At 45.6% G+C, this 18,631-nt stretch overlaps 1 protein-coding gene, 1 long non-coding RNA gene and 1 pseudogene across 2 annotated transcripts; all 3 read left to right on the top strand.

The window, feature by feature from the left end:
• Nucleotides 1-5,828: 5,828 nt before the first annotated feature.
• LOC136545129 (uncharacterized oxidoreductase At1g06690, chloroplastic-like) lies at nucleotides 5,829-9,539 on the top strand. The gene is made up of 10 exons (XM_066537163.1): nucleotides 5,829-6,182; nucleotides 7,130-7,221; nucleotides 7,318-7,355; nucleotides 7,444-7,605; nucleotides 7,697-7,719; nucleotides 7,811-7,882; nucleotides 7,988-8,155; nucleotides 8,321-8,403; nucleotides 8,489-8,551; nucleotides 8,975-9,539. Exons 1-10 carry the CDS (start codon nucleotides 5,948-5,950, stop codon nucleotides 9,158-9,160), a joined length of 1,122 nt encoding a protein of 373 aa, XP_066393260.1. The 5' UTR covers nucleotides 5,829-5,947; the 3' UTR covers nucleotides 9,161-9,539.
• Nucleotides 9,540-15,420: 5,881 nt separating this feature from the next.
• On the top strand, nucleotides 15,421-16,466 carry LOC136543287 (uncharacterized; annotated as a pseudogene).
• A 96-nt stretch (nucleotides 16,467-16,562) lies between these two features.
• On the top strand, nucleotides 16,563-18,202 carry LOC136545128 (uncharacterized). The gene is made up of 5 exons (XR_010780925.1): nucleotides 16,563-16,650; nucleotides 16,802-16,907; nucleotides 17,158-17,267; nucleotides 17,379-17,450; nucleotides 17,784-18,202. It is a non-coding gene; the product is annotated as an uncharacterized lncRNA (long non-coding RNA).
• Nucleotides 18,203-18,631: the final 429 nt, after the last annotated feature.

The following is an 18,631-nucleotide window of genomic DNA, read 5'->3' as shown; positions in this document are numbered from 1 at the left end:
AGAGTGGCCATGGAAATTGACCTGTGAATGCACCTGTGCGATGCAGTCAAGGGAGTAGACGACACAACTAATCATCACCTTGTCTAGAACCAGCTTGCCTCTGAGGGTTTCTTCATATGCACACCGCCGCAGGCCACAGATATCCATTATCTTAAGCATTATAGAACCGCAGTCATATACTTATCCATACAAAATCATCACTGTTAGTACCAGTTTTTTTCCCAGATGCATAATTCATCTGGCAATGTATTACAATTTAAAGGAAATAATATGTATCTAAATTTTAATGACAGCTGATTTAATTCTCATAGGAAAAAAAAGAGTCAATCAGATGTGAAATTTTTTAGAAAATAATCCTGCAGGATTAACTGTTTTAGAGAAGATTCGTATAGTGATCATAATATTTGGACAAATTATACTAATTTATCTGATGAAGCAACCATCTTAAAAATGTAGCATAGATTATATTTTATAACCCAAGTATGACATTAAGCAATGGGCTACACTTCTCACCATTACCAAATAAGTAACACAAGGGCGGACCACTGAACAACATCAATGCTTAGTTGTCATATATAGATTAATAAGATGTATACCCAATCAAAATGAGAATAGCGTGTATCGACATTAATGGTCACATCCATAATCAAGTTTTTTCTCTGGTACTAAAAAGCCACAGATCTCAGTGAAGAACAACACAGGCATAAAAAAATCAATCATCATCTGCAGCTTTCTCATTTAAAAAGAACAATGAATTTAGTGGAATCAGGTGGAATAAGGTCATGTTCATTAGGTTAATCTAAAATGACTTATCGGAATGTCATTGCTTTGATGGGTAGCCAAAAAAAACCAAATCTAATATGAAGAAAGCTACAGACTATATAGTAGTGTCTCAATCTACATGCATGATAGTCTCAAATTTGGATCTGGAGCGCATGACCTAGAGCAAGCATAGAAAGAAAATGAGTGTGTAGGGATAAAAATTGGAGAGTACTTGTACCCCCTATTATTGCAGTTTGTTATCAGTCGAAAGGATTGCAAGAGGATCGATAGTTACCTCAGAAAGGATAAGGTGAAGACGCAAAGTGGATACATTGGCCCATGGTGTTTGAAGAGCAATACTCTGAGGCACCCACTTAGTTTATAGAGGTTGTGAATGCATCCATTCAGTGCAGCATTCTATTATGTATTCACAAATTAAATTGCAGCCTATAAAATCAAAGAGATGTCAAGCAAAATAATGAGAAAAGCACCCAAAATATGTAAGGACAAATTCCACATGAACATACTGAAAGTTTGGCTGTGCAGGAAACATACATTAAGCACCCAATGATTGGAAGAAGTAACATATGCATGCCTGAAAGCAGCGAGCATGAGAACAAAGAAATGCTCCAGTGTAAATCAAGTAGATTAAGTTGGAACTATTGAAGATGTAGTTGTAAGGAATATATATAGTTTTTTTTCTACTTGTAACCACAAAGACGTAGTTCTAAATAAATAGCAATAATTGCCCAGAATATATCAAAAACAGAGTATGGACAAAATTGATGCATGTGTTTGTTGCACTCATATCACTATTAGAAATTAACACATTCCTTTTTAAGCAAATTTGGCTATATATTTCTTTAGCGGTAAAAACATGCATGTATGAAGTGGTGGTCTGTGAACATATGTAAACTGAAACTTCGAAGAACGTACCGTACGAATCTAACATGTTCATAGGAGTGCACCGTATTCATAGCAGAAAAAACCTGAGGACAGGAAAGCGATGGTATAATTCTTCACTATTTGATATTCAGGAGCATTGTCATCTAGCGATATGTATTCTCTGTTTAGCATAGCATGTGAGAAAACCTTACATAACAACAGATAATGCGACGACTGGGTGAAAATGAACCCAAAACTAATCATAAATCCAAAACTATATCAAATTAGTAACCCCGATGTAGCAGGAAAAAATCAATTGCACAGAGCTGCACAAATGAATAGGACCAAATTCAGGCTAATTTTGTTGACAAAGCATTTATATAACAGCGTCACAGAATGTGTAAGTGCATTATTGTTGAACTCTGCTAGGAGAAAACTAATTAGTAGATCAGTCTACTCTTCATAAGCATGTATAAATAAATTTGTTATAGCCCATGCTAACCATATATTCTCAAGAATTTGTATCATATGCGGAGAACTTTTAGCTCACCCAAAAATATTAGGTTTGGCACACCAACAGGAAAATAGAACTTTTACTGAGACGACAACACAACAATAGATGTGGGCAATTTCATTGAATGAAACTGAAAGCTATATAAAATCAAGTCAGTACTGCAAATCAGTTACATGTGTAGATCATCAAACCCTTAGATGGTTAGGCATGTGTGGCCAGCTCCATGCGTGCACCACGGGCCTGAAGCATCTCTTGCTCATTCACCTGCACAAAGGAGAAGATGGAATGAAGGAGGAACTGGAGGAGGCACATAAAGCACAGGCACAACCATAAAGGCGAAAAAACAGGGTGCAAGGCAATGGCCCCAGATAATATCATGAAGGAAACCTTTACAAATTTTAGAGGCCTCAGAAATATATGAATCATCATTTAACCATGATCATGGGCACAGGCACAACCACAAAGGCGAAAAAACAGGGTGCAAGGCAAAGGCCGCAGATAATATGATGAAGGAAACCTTGACAAATTGTAGCGGCCTAAAAAAATCTATGAATCATCATTTAACCATGATCCTGGAGTATCAAGGCACCAAAGTAAATGGAAAATGCCACGTCTCTCACAGGATCTTGATGGCCAAGGTGTACCAATCAGGAAAGCAGGTGGTGACATGTCGCTGAAGTGGTCCAATGAAAGAATTCTAGGAGACGTGGATGGGCTGGCCGCCGAGTTCATTTTCATCACAGGCCATACGGGGAAAAAATATTTCCATCACGTGCATGGAGCACCAGGCTAAAAACAGTAGCTTCGACATAAACGAAACAAAAGATCCAAATCCCAGGGAGGGCTTCGCATTTGTAAGGTTAAATAAGAGTTCATCTTCATCACAGGCCATACAGCAAAAAAAATATTTCCATCACGTGCACCGAGCATCAGGGTAAAAATAGATGTATATATAAGTGAAAACAAATTCCAAGGACAGATAGCACGTTTGATACACTGTAAAAAGGCAAACATCACAGCAGTAGGCATAGGCCAAACCCTAGAGAATGTATTCATGGCAATATGGCGAGAAATCATGGAGAGAAAAGCAAAATTAGAGAATAAGAGGAAACGGGAACACCTGAGAGTGCTACGTTCTAACCGCGGCACCGCCAAGGCCGACCAGCACCTGGGGCGCCCACCATAGGAAGCCGCATCGGGAGAAGAGAGAGGGTGCGCAAAGGAGAGCGCACCGGCTGCTCCCAGCAGCGAGGCCCGGCCGACGGCCGCAACAAAGCTGGGGAGGCTCGACGCCGGCATGGGTAGGGGCGTCACGCCATGGCCGGCCGGTCTCGCGTCGCCCGCTGCTAGGGCCCATGTACGCGCGCGACGCAGGGAAGCTGGCGCGGTCGGGGCCTGCTGCAGCGCTGCCACCCTAGGAGAGAGAGGGAGAGGGAGAGGAAGAGAGGAAGAGGAGGTACGCCGCAGCCGGCAGTGGCCGGGAAGAGGCACCTAGGGTTTCGCGTGGAGGGCGCCGATGCCGCAGCCACCGCGCGATGAGGAGGCCGAAGTCTGACCCGTCCAGCACGCCGCAACGCTGGAGGAGAGGGAAGGAGAGAGAGAGAGAGAGGGAGAGGAAGGGGGCGGGGGCGGGGGTGGGGGCGGCGGAGGTGGAGGTGGAGGCGCCAGCACGCGGCCTCGGCCGGGTCAGGCCGCTGCGCCGTCGCGGAGAGACGGAGAGACCGAGAGAGGGACAGAGGGAGGCGAAGATATTTTTGGAGGCGCAGTAAAATCTGGTGGGATCAACCTCCACCGTTGATCTCAGAATCAAACGGTCAGAGGATATTGGGGTGATGTGGACGGCCTGGCCGCTCGGGAAGCTCTTCTGGCTTGTTTGGGTTAATGAGAACTTGGTTTCTTATATTGTTTCACTTGTTTTCTCAGGAAAAGCAACTCCAAAAGCAGCTAGGTGAATGATTTTCGAAAAAAAAGGAACCCTACTAGATAAATGTTCGAGAAATTGAAACATAAACTGTTTTTAAGAAAAATCAAATCCTTACTAAGGGCGTTAGCTGTGGAAAGATAAGAGGAGGTGTCGTAGTAAGGCCGAAGGCCTCATTGCTACCCTGACTTTGCTTCATGATGTGTTCAAACGACTAGCTCAGCGCAAAGTTGAATAATCATAATCTTGATTTTACTTGGCTATTAAATATGGAGACACTAGCGCCCAGACGTCCAGCACCCGCATCACGTCTAGGCGCAACTCCAAGTCCTAGTGAACTGAACCGTGGCTCAGCTCCTAGTCGCAGGCCCACTACAGCCAGCCCCCCATCCACCTTCGCCTCTACCTCGTTCGCCTTTTGCCCCACCCCACGCCTGCACTCCGCCCCCTCTATCTACTCCCGTCAGTCGCCCCTGACCCCTTCCTCTCTCCCAAGCGAGCGACACTCAGGAGCCCGGATGAGCAGCTGAGGATGAGCACGCCCCAGCGTGCCCCAACCGCAACACCCCCGTCCGCCCCTCCCCCCTGGCTTGCCTCCGGAAACATTTGGAAGCATGCTTTGCAACATGTGTGTGAAACACATGAAACATACAAAAAAAACACTTGCAACTTGCAACATTAAACCACTTGCTGTAACATAAGACTGGAACAATTGAAACATTTGGAAATATATTGTTGCAACATATGCAACATCAAGATCAAAACACGATTGTAACATACGTCTGGAAATAGATGAAACATTTTGAACAAATGCTTGCAACATGTCTCTTAATTAAAACACTTGCAATATATGCAACATCCCTCTATCTACTTTTGCAACATCAAGATAAACACAATTGCAACATACATATGAAACGTCTGAAACACTTGAAACATACATATGCAACATAGGGGAGGGGAAGGCCGGGCTAGTCGATTTCGGTCGTCAGGATCGGAGCCAGCGGCGTGCGAGCACCACCAGCACCGTCCGCGCTCGTGGGTGCCCTTGGCTCGGCTGGGGAAGAACTGAGGCGACACGGCACATGCGCCCAGCGGCCCTAGCGGGGTCAGCGGCGTTCACGATGGCGATGGGAGACGGATGGACGGACGCTCGGTGAGGGAGCGAGCGGCACAAGTGTCTGGGACAGGGGCGCGGGGCGGTGGGGCATGGCACGGCTGCGGACGAGCGCGCGGCGCTCTTGGCAATGGGGCGCAGGGTAGTGGGGCACGACGCCATAGCGGACGAGCGCACGGTGGGGGAAGGGGCACGGACAATGAGCGACTGCTTCGGGGCCTGGTGGATAAGCGCGAAGGAGTTGGGGCGGCCGGGCGGATAAGCATGAGGGAGTGGGGTATTTTATTTTGTTTGGGGCTCGCTCCTGGGGAGCCGCGTCCGGATAGGAGTCACGGACGGATGCCCGAGTTAGATCATTTCCATATCAAATGATATTTTTTTTATTGCTTCTGTTGCAACACACCGGTTTTTTTTTAAAACGGAATTTGTTTTTTTTTTAACCAACAAAAAAAAACGGAATTTGTTTTTTTTTTTCTTGCGAGAGTAGCTAGGGACATGCTGGAGTGGAGCAAGGCGAAGTGGGCCGAGAGGCCGCACTCAGGCAGAACGGCCCACCCCACACGTGCGCCTCCAGCGAGTCCACGTTGCGCGCCACCCTCCCCAGGAGCATCTCCTGGTCCTGGCCAAACAAATCTCTCGCGCCTCCCCTCCTCCCCGCCACTCGCCACCAGCAACACAGCTCCACGACCCCACGGCGAGCCCCGAGCCCGTGCGCGCGTAGCTAGCTAGCTAGCTACTACTACCCGCCGACATGATCACGGGGGCCCTGCAGGTCTCCGGCGCCGGCCTGCCGCTCCTGCTCGTCAGGCGGCGCCGGGCGTCGTTCCGGCCGCCCCAAGCGGTGGCGTCCAACGCCGCAGCGACCACGGCGAGGGAGGAGGGCGGCAAGGTGGCGCTGGGAGGGTCCGGCGTCGCCGTCACCAAGCTCGGCGTCGGGGCGTGGTCCTGGGGCGACACCACCTACTGGAACGAGTTCCAGTGGGACGGTACGTACGTTTGCGTGCTTCTTGGTTCAGGGTCTCGTAATCATTTTTCTTACTGTATTGCAAGGGCGCGTCAGGTTATATAACATCTAGTAATTACTAGGATACTAGTACAAGATTATATGCTAGGCTGTTACAACCTCTTTCCAGGTAAGAATTATTACACTCTGAAATTTCCACCGACTTACAAATGCCATAAAAATCAGCATTGTTTTAGTATAGCCCGTGAGCTTCTGAATCCTCCAACCTTCTAGATGAATAATGACGAATCCTGCAGGACAAAACATTTCTAAACGAGCCAAGGCTGCTGCAGCTTTGAAATTGGCTTCAGATTAGCATGGCATTTCAGAAAAAAAGCGTACTGGTATGGTTTGGTAGTTGGTACACCTGTCCTATGATACTGAAGTTTCATTTCGTTCAGTTTTTTTTTCCCCCAAATTTTAGCTAAAATTTTATAAAGATTTGAAAAAATCAACCATAATTTCACCGATTTTCGGTCCTACCGGTGCTCTCCAGTATTTATGCTCAACCGGTAGGCTGAACCCTGAACAAGTGGTTGGTACTACAAGTCTACTTCGATACTGAAGTTGAAATCGCACAGTGAAACTGAAACCCATCCCAGGACCCAGGGCCAGAAAGTGTGGTAAATCATCCTACACTTGTGCTCCTGATTACTAGCATCTCGTTGAAAGAAATTTTAGTTGGCCTCAAATTCTGGTCATACTTCCGGTGCATATGACGCGCCTGCTGCTTTGACCAAAATCCAAATCAACCTGAAATATTTTTCGAAACTGGCATTACCTTGTTTCAAATTAGATGCTCTTCAGCTGTGACAGCACTTACTTACTAGTTGCCTGCCGATTCGGTTGAATCGTTACTAGTACTTTTCATTGCAAAACATGGGAATGGCTGCCTTTTTATATGAGTGAACACTCTGATAAAAATACCAGATAGGAAACTGAAGGCGGCTAAAGGAGCATTTGATGCGAGTATCGACTGTGGAATAACCTTCTTTGATACCGCTGAAGTGTATGGAGCAGGGGTAACAAACAGCAAAGCTTCATGCCTCATCACCCGTTCTCTGTCCCCTTCATTATAAAGTAAAATCTAACACTACTTTAAAATGTATGCTATTCAGATATCGGGAGCGATTAATTCAGAAAGTTTACTAGGAAGGTATGTCATGAAACATTCTTCATGGATCTATTTATACTGTAAATTAAGTCTGTGCAGTATCAGTTCTGAAGTCCCCTCTTTCTATCAGATTTATCAAGGAAAGGCAACAAAAGGAACAGGTGGAAGTGGCTATCGCGACAAAGTTTGCAGCTCTTCCATGGAGGTTTGGTCGTGGGAGCGTCATTTGTGCGCTGAAGGCTTCGTTGGATCGCCTTGGCGTCTCTTCAGTTGAGCTCTACCAACTTCATTGGTGGGCTCACCAGCCTTTTTTCAACCAACTTTCTTTTACCTCTCTCTCTGTCGACTCTATCAGTTAACGTCTCTTCGCATATCCTTTTCAGGCCAGGGATATGGGGCAACGAAGGTATGACAAAAATAATTAACAAATAAGTTTTGATGAACCCCTCTTTAGTTTTTAATTAGTACACCAAATTCACTGATCTTGCATGATTCAGATTACCTGGATGGCCTTGGAGACGCTGTCGAGCAAGGCCTTGTAAAGGCTGTTGGAGTCTCAAACTACAGCGGTTGCTGTCTAACTCCAACACTAATATAATATGTCTAACTCCAACACTTGTTTCAGTGAAACTAAGCCATACCAATTTCGTTTTTTTTTCATAACTGGGTACCAGAAAAACGTCTCCGGGATGCCTACGAGCGCCTCAAGAAAAGGGGAATTCCACTCGCTTCGAACCAAGTGAATTACAGTCTGATATACAGGAACCCGGAGGAAAACGGGGTGAAGGCGGCTTGCGATGAGCTTGGCATTACTCTGATCGCGTATTCCCCAATCGCCCAAGGTAGAACCTGTTTCTTCTGCACACACTTTTTGTTGTTCTGCGATTGTACACATATGAACTGTGTACCTATTTTGGTTGGTAAACTCAACTAAGCTCACTAGCCTTTATCTAGTATGAAATCATGCATGTATTGTTTTGATGTATGAATCAATTTCCTTGGTTCAGGTGCTCTGACAGGGAAATACACTCCGGAGAATCCCCCGAAAGGGCCTCGAGGACGGATATACACGCCAGAGTTCCTGACAAAGGTTGCATTTCCAACTATTTTGTGATTGTTTATTGGTTCCTGGACACTCTCTACTCACTGAAGTTCCACTGAATCATGACATGCAGCTCCAACCACTTATCAACCGGATCAAGGAGATCGGAGGAAGCTACGGTAGGACTTCAACACAGGTGCTCTGTCCAGCTATTATCTATATCTATATATATACTACTCCTATATCAGAGCTCAACTGTACTACAATGATTTGTCCTTGGCTCCTTGCAAAGTGTCGGCGCTATTGGCAAATAGGAGTACTACATTCACATGTGCAGACTCAGACATGTCTTACAAGAAACAAACTTATTAGTGACAGAATAATGACAACAGTTACTGCAACCAATACTGGTCATGAAATGAAACATTAGCAAGCAATCCAATTCCAAACTGTACTGACATGCTGCCCTGGGCCTAGGAACTTTTGGCTCAACTATTAGGGCGTCAATTCGCTGACAGAATTGACGAGCAGCACAGCAGTATTACTGTACGCAGTTGTGTTTCTTCTCTGACATACGTACATGGCTGATGAGCATGTGTGCCTGTGTCTTGGTCATCAGGTGGTGCTGAACTGGCTGGTGTGCCAGGGCAACGTGGTGCCGATCCCTGGCGCCAAGAACGCGGAGCAGGCCCGGGAGTTCGCGGGCGCGCTGGGGTGGAGCCTGACGGACGAGGAAGTGGAGGAGCTCCGGTCCATGGCGCGCGAGGTCAAGCCCGTCATCGGCTTCCCGGTGGAGAAGCTGTGACAGTCCGTTGGTCCGCTGATTCGCGCGGGCATGCAAATGTGCAATGCAATGCAGCAGCTGGGAGTTTTGGACAACGCTGCTCAGATCACCAGAAAACCCCCCATAGCAGTGATATCAGAGCAGTGCAGTGTATAGGACTATAGGTAGATGGACAAAGCAGACCATTTCCATTTCCATTTCCATTTCCATTTCCATTGCAAGACCGCAGACGATGCATGCTGTAGCATGACAGGGAAATTCAACAGCATATATACAGTATAAAAAGCTTCTGGCCGTCGACCAGATCACAGTAGTTGTGTGTGTCAAGGACGTGTTTGGTAGTCTCTTAGAAACGTTTCGAATTCAGTTTCTTCTGGTGAATCAGAATCACTTTCTCAAATCGTTTGGCTAGATGGCCAGATTCTAATTCTTGAAGGTGATGGAAATCATTGTTTTACAAGAAAAAGAATCATAAAAAATATATAAGATGTGCAAAAAAAAAAAAGAAAAGAAAAGGTAAGGTGGTTTTCATTTGAAGGGTGACTTGAAACATTTCTAGATTACTAGATGGGAGGTAGGAAAGCAAGAACCACAATTAGGAGAAACTACTATAGAGATGATTCTGATCTCTAGTAGAAAAACACTAGAAACGTTCTTTATCTACTCGTAGAGACTAGAATCAGTTTGTCTTTGACTACCATTGGCAGAGTTCCTCGTGGTTCCGAAGCACAGAACCGATTCTCTGTGCATGCTTTTCTGTGCACGTACGCCTGAGCTCTCTGCTGTGCCCTGGTGAACGGAGAGTGTACGTACACTGTACGCTAGTGCTGCGTACCAGGACTCCTACACGAAGCTTTGTAACAGTATCTGGTGTGATGCGATGCTGGTCTCTGATCTCCTGCAGAGGCGAGGTGCGTGCGTGTGTCTGGGCTGGCGCGGTGGAGGACTGGTGCCCGCTCGTCGACGTTGACGCTTGCCTGCCTCATAGGCTCTGATGGATGGCTGACGAATGGCAGTGGCAGGCAGCGTCGCAGCGAGAGCGCAGCTCCTGCGATGGAGCCAGTCAGCCAGAGCCATCGACCGGCGAAAAGATCTCCAGCCGTGTCTGTCTGTCCTCCCTCTCCCTACCGTCCATGTGATGTGCATGAATGATGCATGCACGGGCCTCGGCGTTCGGACCCTTTGACGACAACCTGCTACCTGTGGCGTCGTCGTGCGTGTACCGTGCGTTGTGTGCGAGTGCGACTCTCAGCGACTGTGCGTGCATCTGCATCTGCATCTGCAAGGAGTACCAGTACTCCGTACTCCGTAGTACTTCTGGTGCAGGCAGCAGGCAGCAGTCTTGTTCGATCTGTGACCTGTCAAGGTCAGCGCAGCACGAGGAACTCATCGTCAGTCCATAAAGTACCAGGCCAGTGGCTAGTCCCCCATGGTCCAGACGAAGCGTGCTGCAGTGTCCAAACCTGAAACCGCTGCCTCGACCCGTCGACCGTCTGAATCGAAGGGAATCTATGCAGATTCTGGCCGCAAAAATCTCATGTTTGGAGTATTTCAAAGCCTAAGCAAACAGAAGAGATGACGCGGATGATGATGATGCCGGCCATCGGTAACCACACCACGGGCATGTTTGGATGCCGCCCTCGTCCGGGCTTGCGGATCGCAGCCCAGGCGATCGAAGCGTAGCGTAGGGATTGCTCGCCACAGAGTGTGGCTATATTAGATAGAACAAAAGGCTCTGCATCACATGTGGCTACGTAAGTTGTATTCTCAACCAAACAATGCACAGAAAACTTGTGGTGCGCCGCATCCGTGGCTTGGCAAGCTGAGATGGCCAACCAAACAGCCTCGACACCCGTATGGATTTCCTCAAGCGCAAGGGGATTTCGGGAGGTATTGAGGGGATGACGGGATTGAGCGATGAGGGAGGCTATAGGGTCGCAGCCCTACTGCGTGATGGCAGATGCAGCGGCGGATGGAAGATGCGAACTTGCCTGAGGATGGGAGCGGCGGGTGAGAGAGATAGGGTGGGAGTGGGCAAGCAAGAAGACGTGATGCGGTGCGAGAGGAGCTTATCCTTCTCTTTCTGAGGAAGAGGATAAGGTAAGGGCATGTTTATCTTTTAACGCCTGATGAGAGGAAGAATCCTGAAGAATAAGCTAGGATGACGGATTTAGAGATTGCAAGAATCTGGGTATAAGACTATTCTCATCCGTAACATAAACTCTATCGGTGGCCATTTTATAGAGTTTTTATATGATTTTCAATATCTCAAGGGCATTCGAATAGGCCCTAAATAGAGGATGTGTCATGTCTTGGTGTGACGAGGTATTTTGGGGTACAATTGTTTTTTTCCTATTTTGGATTAAAAGTAATGGATTAAACTACATTATTTCAACTTGGTTGTTTGTAAGTAGGGAGCATGATATAGAGTCCATTTTCTTGCAAACTATGGCAAATTCAAGTGTGTGGTTATCCCTGCCCACTGATTTGAGGCCTGCTTTGAGTAGGAAAAGGTCAAGTTGTACAAATTTGGCAAATGGGTAGTCAATTTAGGTGCATGTTTACCACAAAGCGTTGTACAAATATAGTTTCAATATGGTCCACGTCAGCACGCCTCTGAACGATCCATAGCTGAGCATGGCCACCGTTAGCTTGGACCCAGGTCTAGGGACTCAGCATCAGCAGGCGGGATGCCGTGCCCTTAAACTCGGCTTTATTCGTTTCTTTTTTTTTATCTGGAATAGTATTTTTCTCTCACAAATTCCTCCAGAATTCCTCCAAACCATCCAAATTCCTTCAAAACCATACCATCCGAACAGGGGCCCGTTCGGATGGTATGGTTTTGAAGGAATTTGGATGGTTTGGAGGAATTCTGGAGGGATTTGTGAGAGAAAAACACTATTCCAAATAAAAAAAAAGAAACGGATCAAGCCGGGTTTAAGGTGGTCCTGTTCACGTGCCCTTAAATCCGTCTTGATGGCATGGACCCTAAACAGTAGCCCCTCGGGGTGACTAGGGGAAGGTGATGTCTTCCGGGCCGACTCAACAGGCATTGAGGAAGCGGGCAACTAAGGATGCTAATGGGCCTTCTGCCTCCAAAGTGGCTCATGCTTCGGCCGGGGTTCAAGTTCCCAAGGTGAAGGAACCTTTGGTAGTGAAGATGATTGCTACTTGTCTCCATGAGGATTCTGAATATGATGGCCCCGTTGGCTTCGCTGAAAAACAAATTGAAACATTGTTCCGGCTAATCTGTTGTGAGAGAAAAATACTGTTCCAGTTGAAAAAATAAGCTGAAAAAAACGGATTATAAGAGAAGCGAACAGGGCCGACGGTGATTCGATGTCGATGTTGTTGATCACCTGTCCGTGGGTTTTGTTGAGGCGGTTGATTTATTGAAGTTCCCTAAGGCTACGACCTTGGGTCTGATGAGGGTACGGGGTTCAGATTGAGCCTGTCTAATCCCATGTCGTCGAAGGCCTCTGAAGGGTGCATGGCATTTGAGGCTTAGGGGTAGAAAGATCCCCAAAAGTTCCTCAAGGGCAGATTCATACCTCATTTTGCTTGCAACCGACAAAGTCGATTAGGTAGTGCGTGGCTAGGTTGACTCCTTTGACGTTTGAATACAACTTTGTTCAGAGGTGTTCCCAAGAGTAGAACGAACTTAGGCCCCGTTTAGATCCAAAAATTTTTAGATTTTGGCTACTGTAGCACTTTCGTTTGTATTGGGTAACTAGTGTCTAATTATAGACTAATTAAGTTCAAAAGTTTCGACTCGCGATTTTTCACCCAACTGTGCAATTAGTTTTTTTTTTCTACATTTAGTACTCTATACATGTACCGCAAGATTCGATGTGATGGGCACTGCGCAAAAAATTTTGGCAACTAAACAGGCCCTTAGATGGAGGTTTGCATACCAACTCCGTATTGCCATCCTACTTTGGCAGATTCTTATGGTTGTAACCTGAAGCTGGTTCGGCTGGACTGAAATAAACACTGTTTATGCTGGAAAATACTGTTTATGCTGGTTTGTTGTGAGAGAAAAACACTGTTCCAGCTAGAAAAAGAAGCTGGCTTCTTGCTCAACCGAACAAGCTTCCAGTGGCCACCTTCGCCTTTTGTAGGTGAAATGGCATTGGTCGGTAAAGGTTTGGGTGTGGTTGGTGATGGATCCAAACATACCCTCAGTAGTTTGGAACAAAATGCTAGGGTGCTCGAATTAGAAATCATGTAAAAGCCCCACAAAATGGCTCATCAGTGGAGTGAATGGAGATGTAATTTGAAGCTGAAAAATGTCTTTGAATTGAAATACTTCCCGATATAAGAAACATTAGGATTCTCATCTGCTGGCAAGTCGAACAATTTTAATTTTAATTAGAATCATAAAAAATAATATCATGTTTTATATTTTTAAATAAGTATATTATAAAAATATATTTCATTTATAAATTTAATAATATTTATTTTACTTGAAAAATAATATTTATTTTTTATTATTAATATTTTTAGTATATATGTACGCTAGTAGTTTAATGAGGTGTTTGGTTCTTTAGTCGCTCCTAAAATTTATGTCACATCGAATGTTTAGATATTAATAAGGAGCATTAAATATAGAGTAATTACAAAACAATTACATAGATGGAGGCTAATTTGCGAGACGATTTTTAAGCCTAATTAATCTATCATTAGCACATGTTTACTGTAGCACCACGTTGTCAAATCATGGACTAATTAGGCTTAAAAGATTCGTCTCGTAAATTAGTCGCAAGTTGTATAATTAGTTTTATAATTAGTCTATATTTAATACTCTATATATATATCTAAATATTTAATGTGATAGAAATTTTAGGAGGCAGGACCTTGCGAAGGGAGAATTCCATCCTTCTTGTGACGGATGGAGCGGCAGTCCGTATTCGGCTAGCTGGCTGGGGCTGGCGAGCACACTCACGTGGTCACTGTTCTTTTTGTCAGAAGCTTATTTTTCTCACGTAACGAACAGTATTTTTTTTTTTCAGCCGAACAGTCTGTAAGCTCCTCTTTGTCGTGGACGTGCGTGCTCAGCTTCAGCTATCTATCGCAGCTGCTTTGCTCTGCTCCTGCTCCGATCCTCTGCCTCTCGTCAAATCACATCACCGAGTCCTTGCTTGCTGCTGCGACTGCGGCCTGCCGGTGTGCCTCTCGACTCTCGCGTGGGTCGGGGCCCGGACAAAGGCCGCGTCGGTGCACGCCGCCGCAGATACTCCTGCAGGTCTGCAGCCACGGCAAGTGTCTAGTCAGGGCAACCAAAATTGACCTGCAAAATTGAAATTGACGATGGGAGCACAGTATCAGGGCACCCACACAGCAAGTGTCTAGTCAGCTGACAGTATCAGGGCACCCACAGCAAGTGTCTAGTCAGCTGGTAGCTCATTGCTTTTACGACGTCCGTCCCCAGATTCAGAAATAGAATTACTTTTTACTCCCTCCGTCCCAGTTTATTTATCATCGTAGCGACAGTAGAGTGTCCCAGTTTTTCTATCGTTGGCTACTTGTGTCGTAGTGGTAGTAGCTATACCGCAGTGCACCAGGCGTTGTCAACCAAGGCAAGCCTTATCCCTGCCCTCCCTCTCCCAGACTCACACAGCAGCTTCACACACCACGAAAAAAAGCATCCTCATCCCCATCCTTATCGGCCTCATCCCCAATCTCGGCGGATCCGCAAGCTTGCCGTCGCGGCCGCCCTCCGACGACTCCCCTCCGCCAACATGGTCTAGCGCCGGGTCACGCGAGTAGGGAGCGTGGGCTGCTACTCCGCGCGACGCCGCCAAGGCTCTACGGCAGCGCACTGCGCCTGCCTCCTCCGACCACGCCTCGCCCTTGCATCCTGCGTCAGCTCACGGGAGCTGGGAGCACCGGCCCCTCCTCCACGCGACACTAGTTTTCTGGTGAAATCCTCTTTGCTCTTTGCATGGCCGCTTTTTCCCAGATCTTTGCTCTTTGCATACTGAGATCCTCGAGGTTACCATTATGAGATCTAGAATCTAGGATTGACTAGTATTCTGGTGAAATCCTCGGGGTTACCATACTGAGATCTAGAATCTAGGATTGACTAGTTCCAGGCATGGTCCACTTTTTCCCAGATCTTTGCTCTTTGCATTGCGTATACTAGTTCGTATTAGAGTGACATCTGCATCTAACATTTAGGAAAATGGTCGCTCAGTTGCTATCATGCTCATAAACCTATTGCTGAACTGGTGCTGTTTTGATTAACAAGACTGCCTTCTTGTGCTACAGGCGATCCTTCGATGGCAGGCGGCAAGGGAGCACATGGGGGTAGCCGGTTCATTCGTCACTTGCGGATGAAGCACGCCTTGGGCATCCCATTGAGCCATAGGATGTGGCCCACCAGGCAGATGCGTGGTCGGGATCGTCGTCGTGGAACTTGGTTTGACCGGGAGCTAAACTGCATCGCCATCGAAGGAGTGGATTTTGCTCAAGATACAGAAGAAGGGGGTGTAGATCGATTTGAGCTGATACCTGATTCGGATGAAGATGGAGTTGCTAAGGGTTCATCTTTGCTTGGTGATGATGATGAGTATGTGCCTGAGACAGCCACAGGAAGTTACTACGGCAAGCAAAATTACTGGGCCATGCGCCAACCATGGTCGTCTGCATTTGGGGTTAGCCATCTAAATGTTGTCTTGCAATTTGGTTGTCATACTGGTACCTTACTAATTTTGTGTACAAATTCTGTGTGTAGTACTGCGCTTCGCGAGTGGCGACGGGCTATTTCTGATGTGGAGAATGAGAGCGCCAAGGAGAGTGTGAAGGTGCAAATGGACACTGTCAAGTTGGAGAAGGAGAGTGTGAAGGTGCAAATGGACACTGTCAAGTTGGAGAAGGAGAGTGCCGAAGTGCTGATGGGCAGTGTCAAGTTGGAGAAGCAGGGTGCCAAGGTGGAGATGGACAGTGTGAAATTGGAGAAGGAGAGTGCCAACCTTGCATGTTTGTTTTCTTCCTTCAAATAAGGCCTCAATGCATTTGAGTGTTGTCGTAGCATGCCTTCTTTGAACAACCTATGTACAGTGCTTTTACTGCTTTGAAGACCATATGCTAATGACCTTATGGTTCCCCTTCTGTTTAAGGGAATATCAGCAACTCTAGTGAGGTCCACTTGAATTTTTTTACGACCACAATTCTTAGGTCTCAAAGAATTGACATCTACTGGTATGCCTTGTGCCAAACAATTTTTTGCTCTCTGCCACACTCGTTGTATTGTGCGCACATGGACATTGTACTTTGCAGCAATAAGTGTTGTGCTGTTTCGCTGTAATATGCCATTAGTGCTTAACTGAAGCAAATCTTGATATATGGCTTGCCTTTGTCTTTGTGTCAAATTCTTGAGCATATTTGTTGCTTCTTCTTCTAGGGGTTGCTGATAGTCTTCGTCATCCGAGTCGGACAACCCATCTTCGTCAAATAGGATGTGAACACCATCTGTGTACACACCAAAATCATGTATGACATCGTCCAAGGTATCTTCTTGCAAGGCCATGTTGTCATCTGCTACAAAAAATGTAGATTGTGTGCTGATTGTCAGTAAATAGATTATGGAACTTTTTTGACATGGAAAATTATTATTGCAATCATGACTATAAACTGAGGGAAATAATCACATGTATGTAGGTTATCTTGTTCTTCCTGTGGGTCATTTAAATCAAATGCATAGCCGGCAGTGTCACCTGGTACAGAAGCAAGCTGATCAATTAAGAGTGCATTGTCAACCACACATGTGAGTTATTCTCCCTCTCTCGATACAACAATTAGTATTAGTTTAGAACAGAGAGAATAGACACCAAAATTTCTTAGATGTTGCTACACATTTTAGTAGTAGGGAGGAAGTAAATTAGAACATAAAAATTGAGGAGATAGAGTGAGGCTAGAGAGAACTGCTTCACAAAAGATTATGAACTTTTTGATATGGACAATTATTGTTGGAAACATGACTTGAACATGAGTATTGAATAATCACCTGCATGTAGATTTTGTTCTTCTTCTTCATGTGGATCATTTAAATCAAATGGATGGCCAACATTGTCACCTGGTACAGAAGCAAGCTATTGATTAGAAAATTGCATTGTGACCCACACATGTGAGTTATTGTCCCCTCTCATTCCAAATTAATTTTGAACTTAAGCAAATATGAGCTGCATGCCTTACACAAAAAAAATTAACTAATGTTGCTTGCAATTTTATGAGACAGAGACTACACCAGTTGATACTGAACAGAGAGAGGATATAAAGGAGCCCTGCTGCAAAAAGTTTCGGGTGACAGGTATACACTAAAAATTCCCAGATGATCATAGTGATTTTAGCAAAGAGGAACTAAAGCACCATTTACTAATTTAGGAGAGAGAGAGACTATAGAGAACACCTAGTACACAAGAGTTTCTGGTGAGAAAATAGTAGCAATAACTAAGTAACATGATATTGCTTCTGATTTTAGAACCGAAAAATAAACAAGAGCATAGAGAGAGAGAGGGAGAGAGAGAGAGAGAGAGAGGGAGGGAGGGAGGGAGGGGGAGAGGGAGATGAACTAGTTCAAGTTTTGGGTACAAACAGATGTGCTTACCTTGATGAATTTCTGCTTGTTCATCATTTTGATCAGGATGGAGACCAAAGTGGTTAGCTCCCCAAACTTCATCTACATCCACTACATCTTGATCCTCTTCATGTCCGGCAAGAATCTTGTTGAGATCAGGCACCTTCTCTCCTCCCTCATCTGGTAGTGTGTTTAAGTCTAGCATGGAAGATGGATGAGAGGTGAAGGTTCAAATGAAGGCAACGAGAGGGTCACCAGGCTTTTATTTCCTAGTATATGGTCAAGAAATGGCGCTGGTGGCAATAGTTTGAAGTTTCAGATTGCTTTGGCTGTGTAAAATTGGCGCTAAGTGGTTTTTGCGGCAATGGTTTGAAGTTTCAATTTGTTTTGGCTGTAAATTTGACGCTAAGTGGTGTTTGCCGCCGAGCAAAATGTATTTTTTTGTTGTCAGCATTGATTTTTTAAGAGAAAAACACTGTACTGCATGTTTAAGTGTGAAAAGGTGGATGCCAATGCTGATTTGTTTATTTTAAAAAATGATGCCGTGGATGGCATTGATGGCATGTGCATCCAAATTCACAGTTGAGAAATGATTGGTATGTAGGGGTATCTGTGTCTTTGGCCAATCTCCTTGGTATCTGGTGTTGAGGCTCCAACGACAGATAAACTGAGAAGGAGGGAGTATTTTTGAACAAAGAGAGTACATGTCAGTATTTATCTTAGGTGGAGGAGAGAGAAGGTGGAAAAACAAACCGGCTGCCCCTTATTCCCACGCCTGGCTCGCTCACGAAACGAGGAGGCTATGAGCCAGTGTAAGCGTCAGTGCTGGCTCTTCTTGGTGGGAATCGGATTGACTGCTCCGTTCTCACGCCGCGCCTCCCTTCCGCTGACTTTTGGTGTTTCTTCTTCAACAA

The sequence above is a fragment of the Miscanthus floridulus genome, chromosome 3 (genome assembly GCF_019320115.1).
Source record: "Miscanthus floridulus cultivar M001 chromosome 3, ASM1932011v1, whole genome shotgun sequence".
In the NCBI taxonomy this organism is placed as follows: domain Eukaryota; kingdom Viridiplantae; phylum Streptophyta; class Magnoliopsida; order Poales; family Poaceae; genus Miscanthus; species Miscanthus floridulus.
This window is presented reverse-complemented; position numbering and strand designations above follow the sequence as displayed.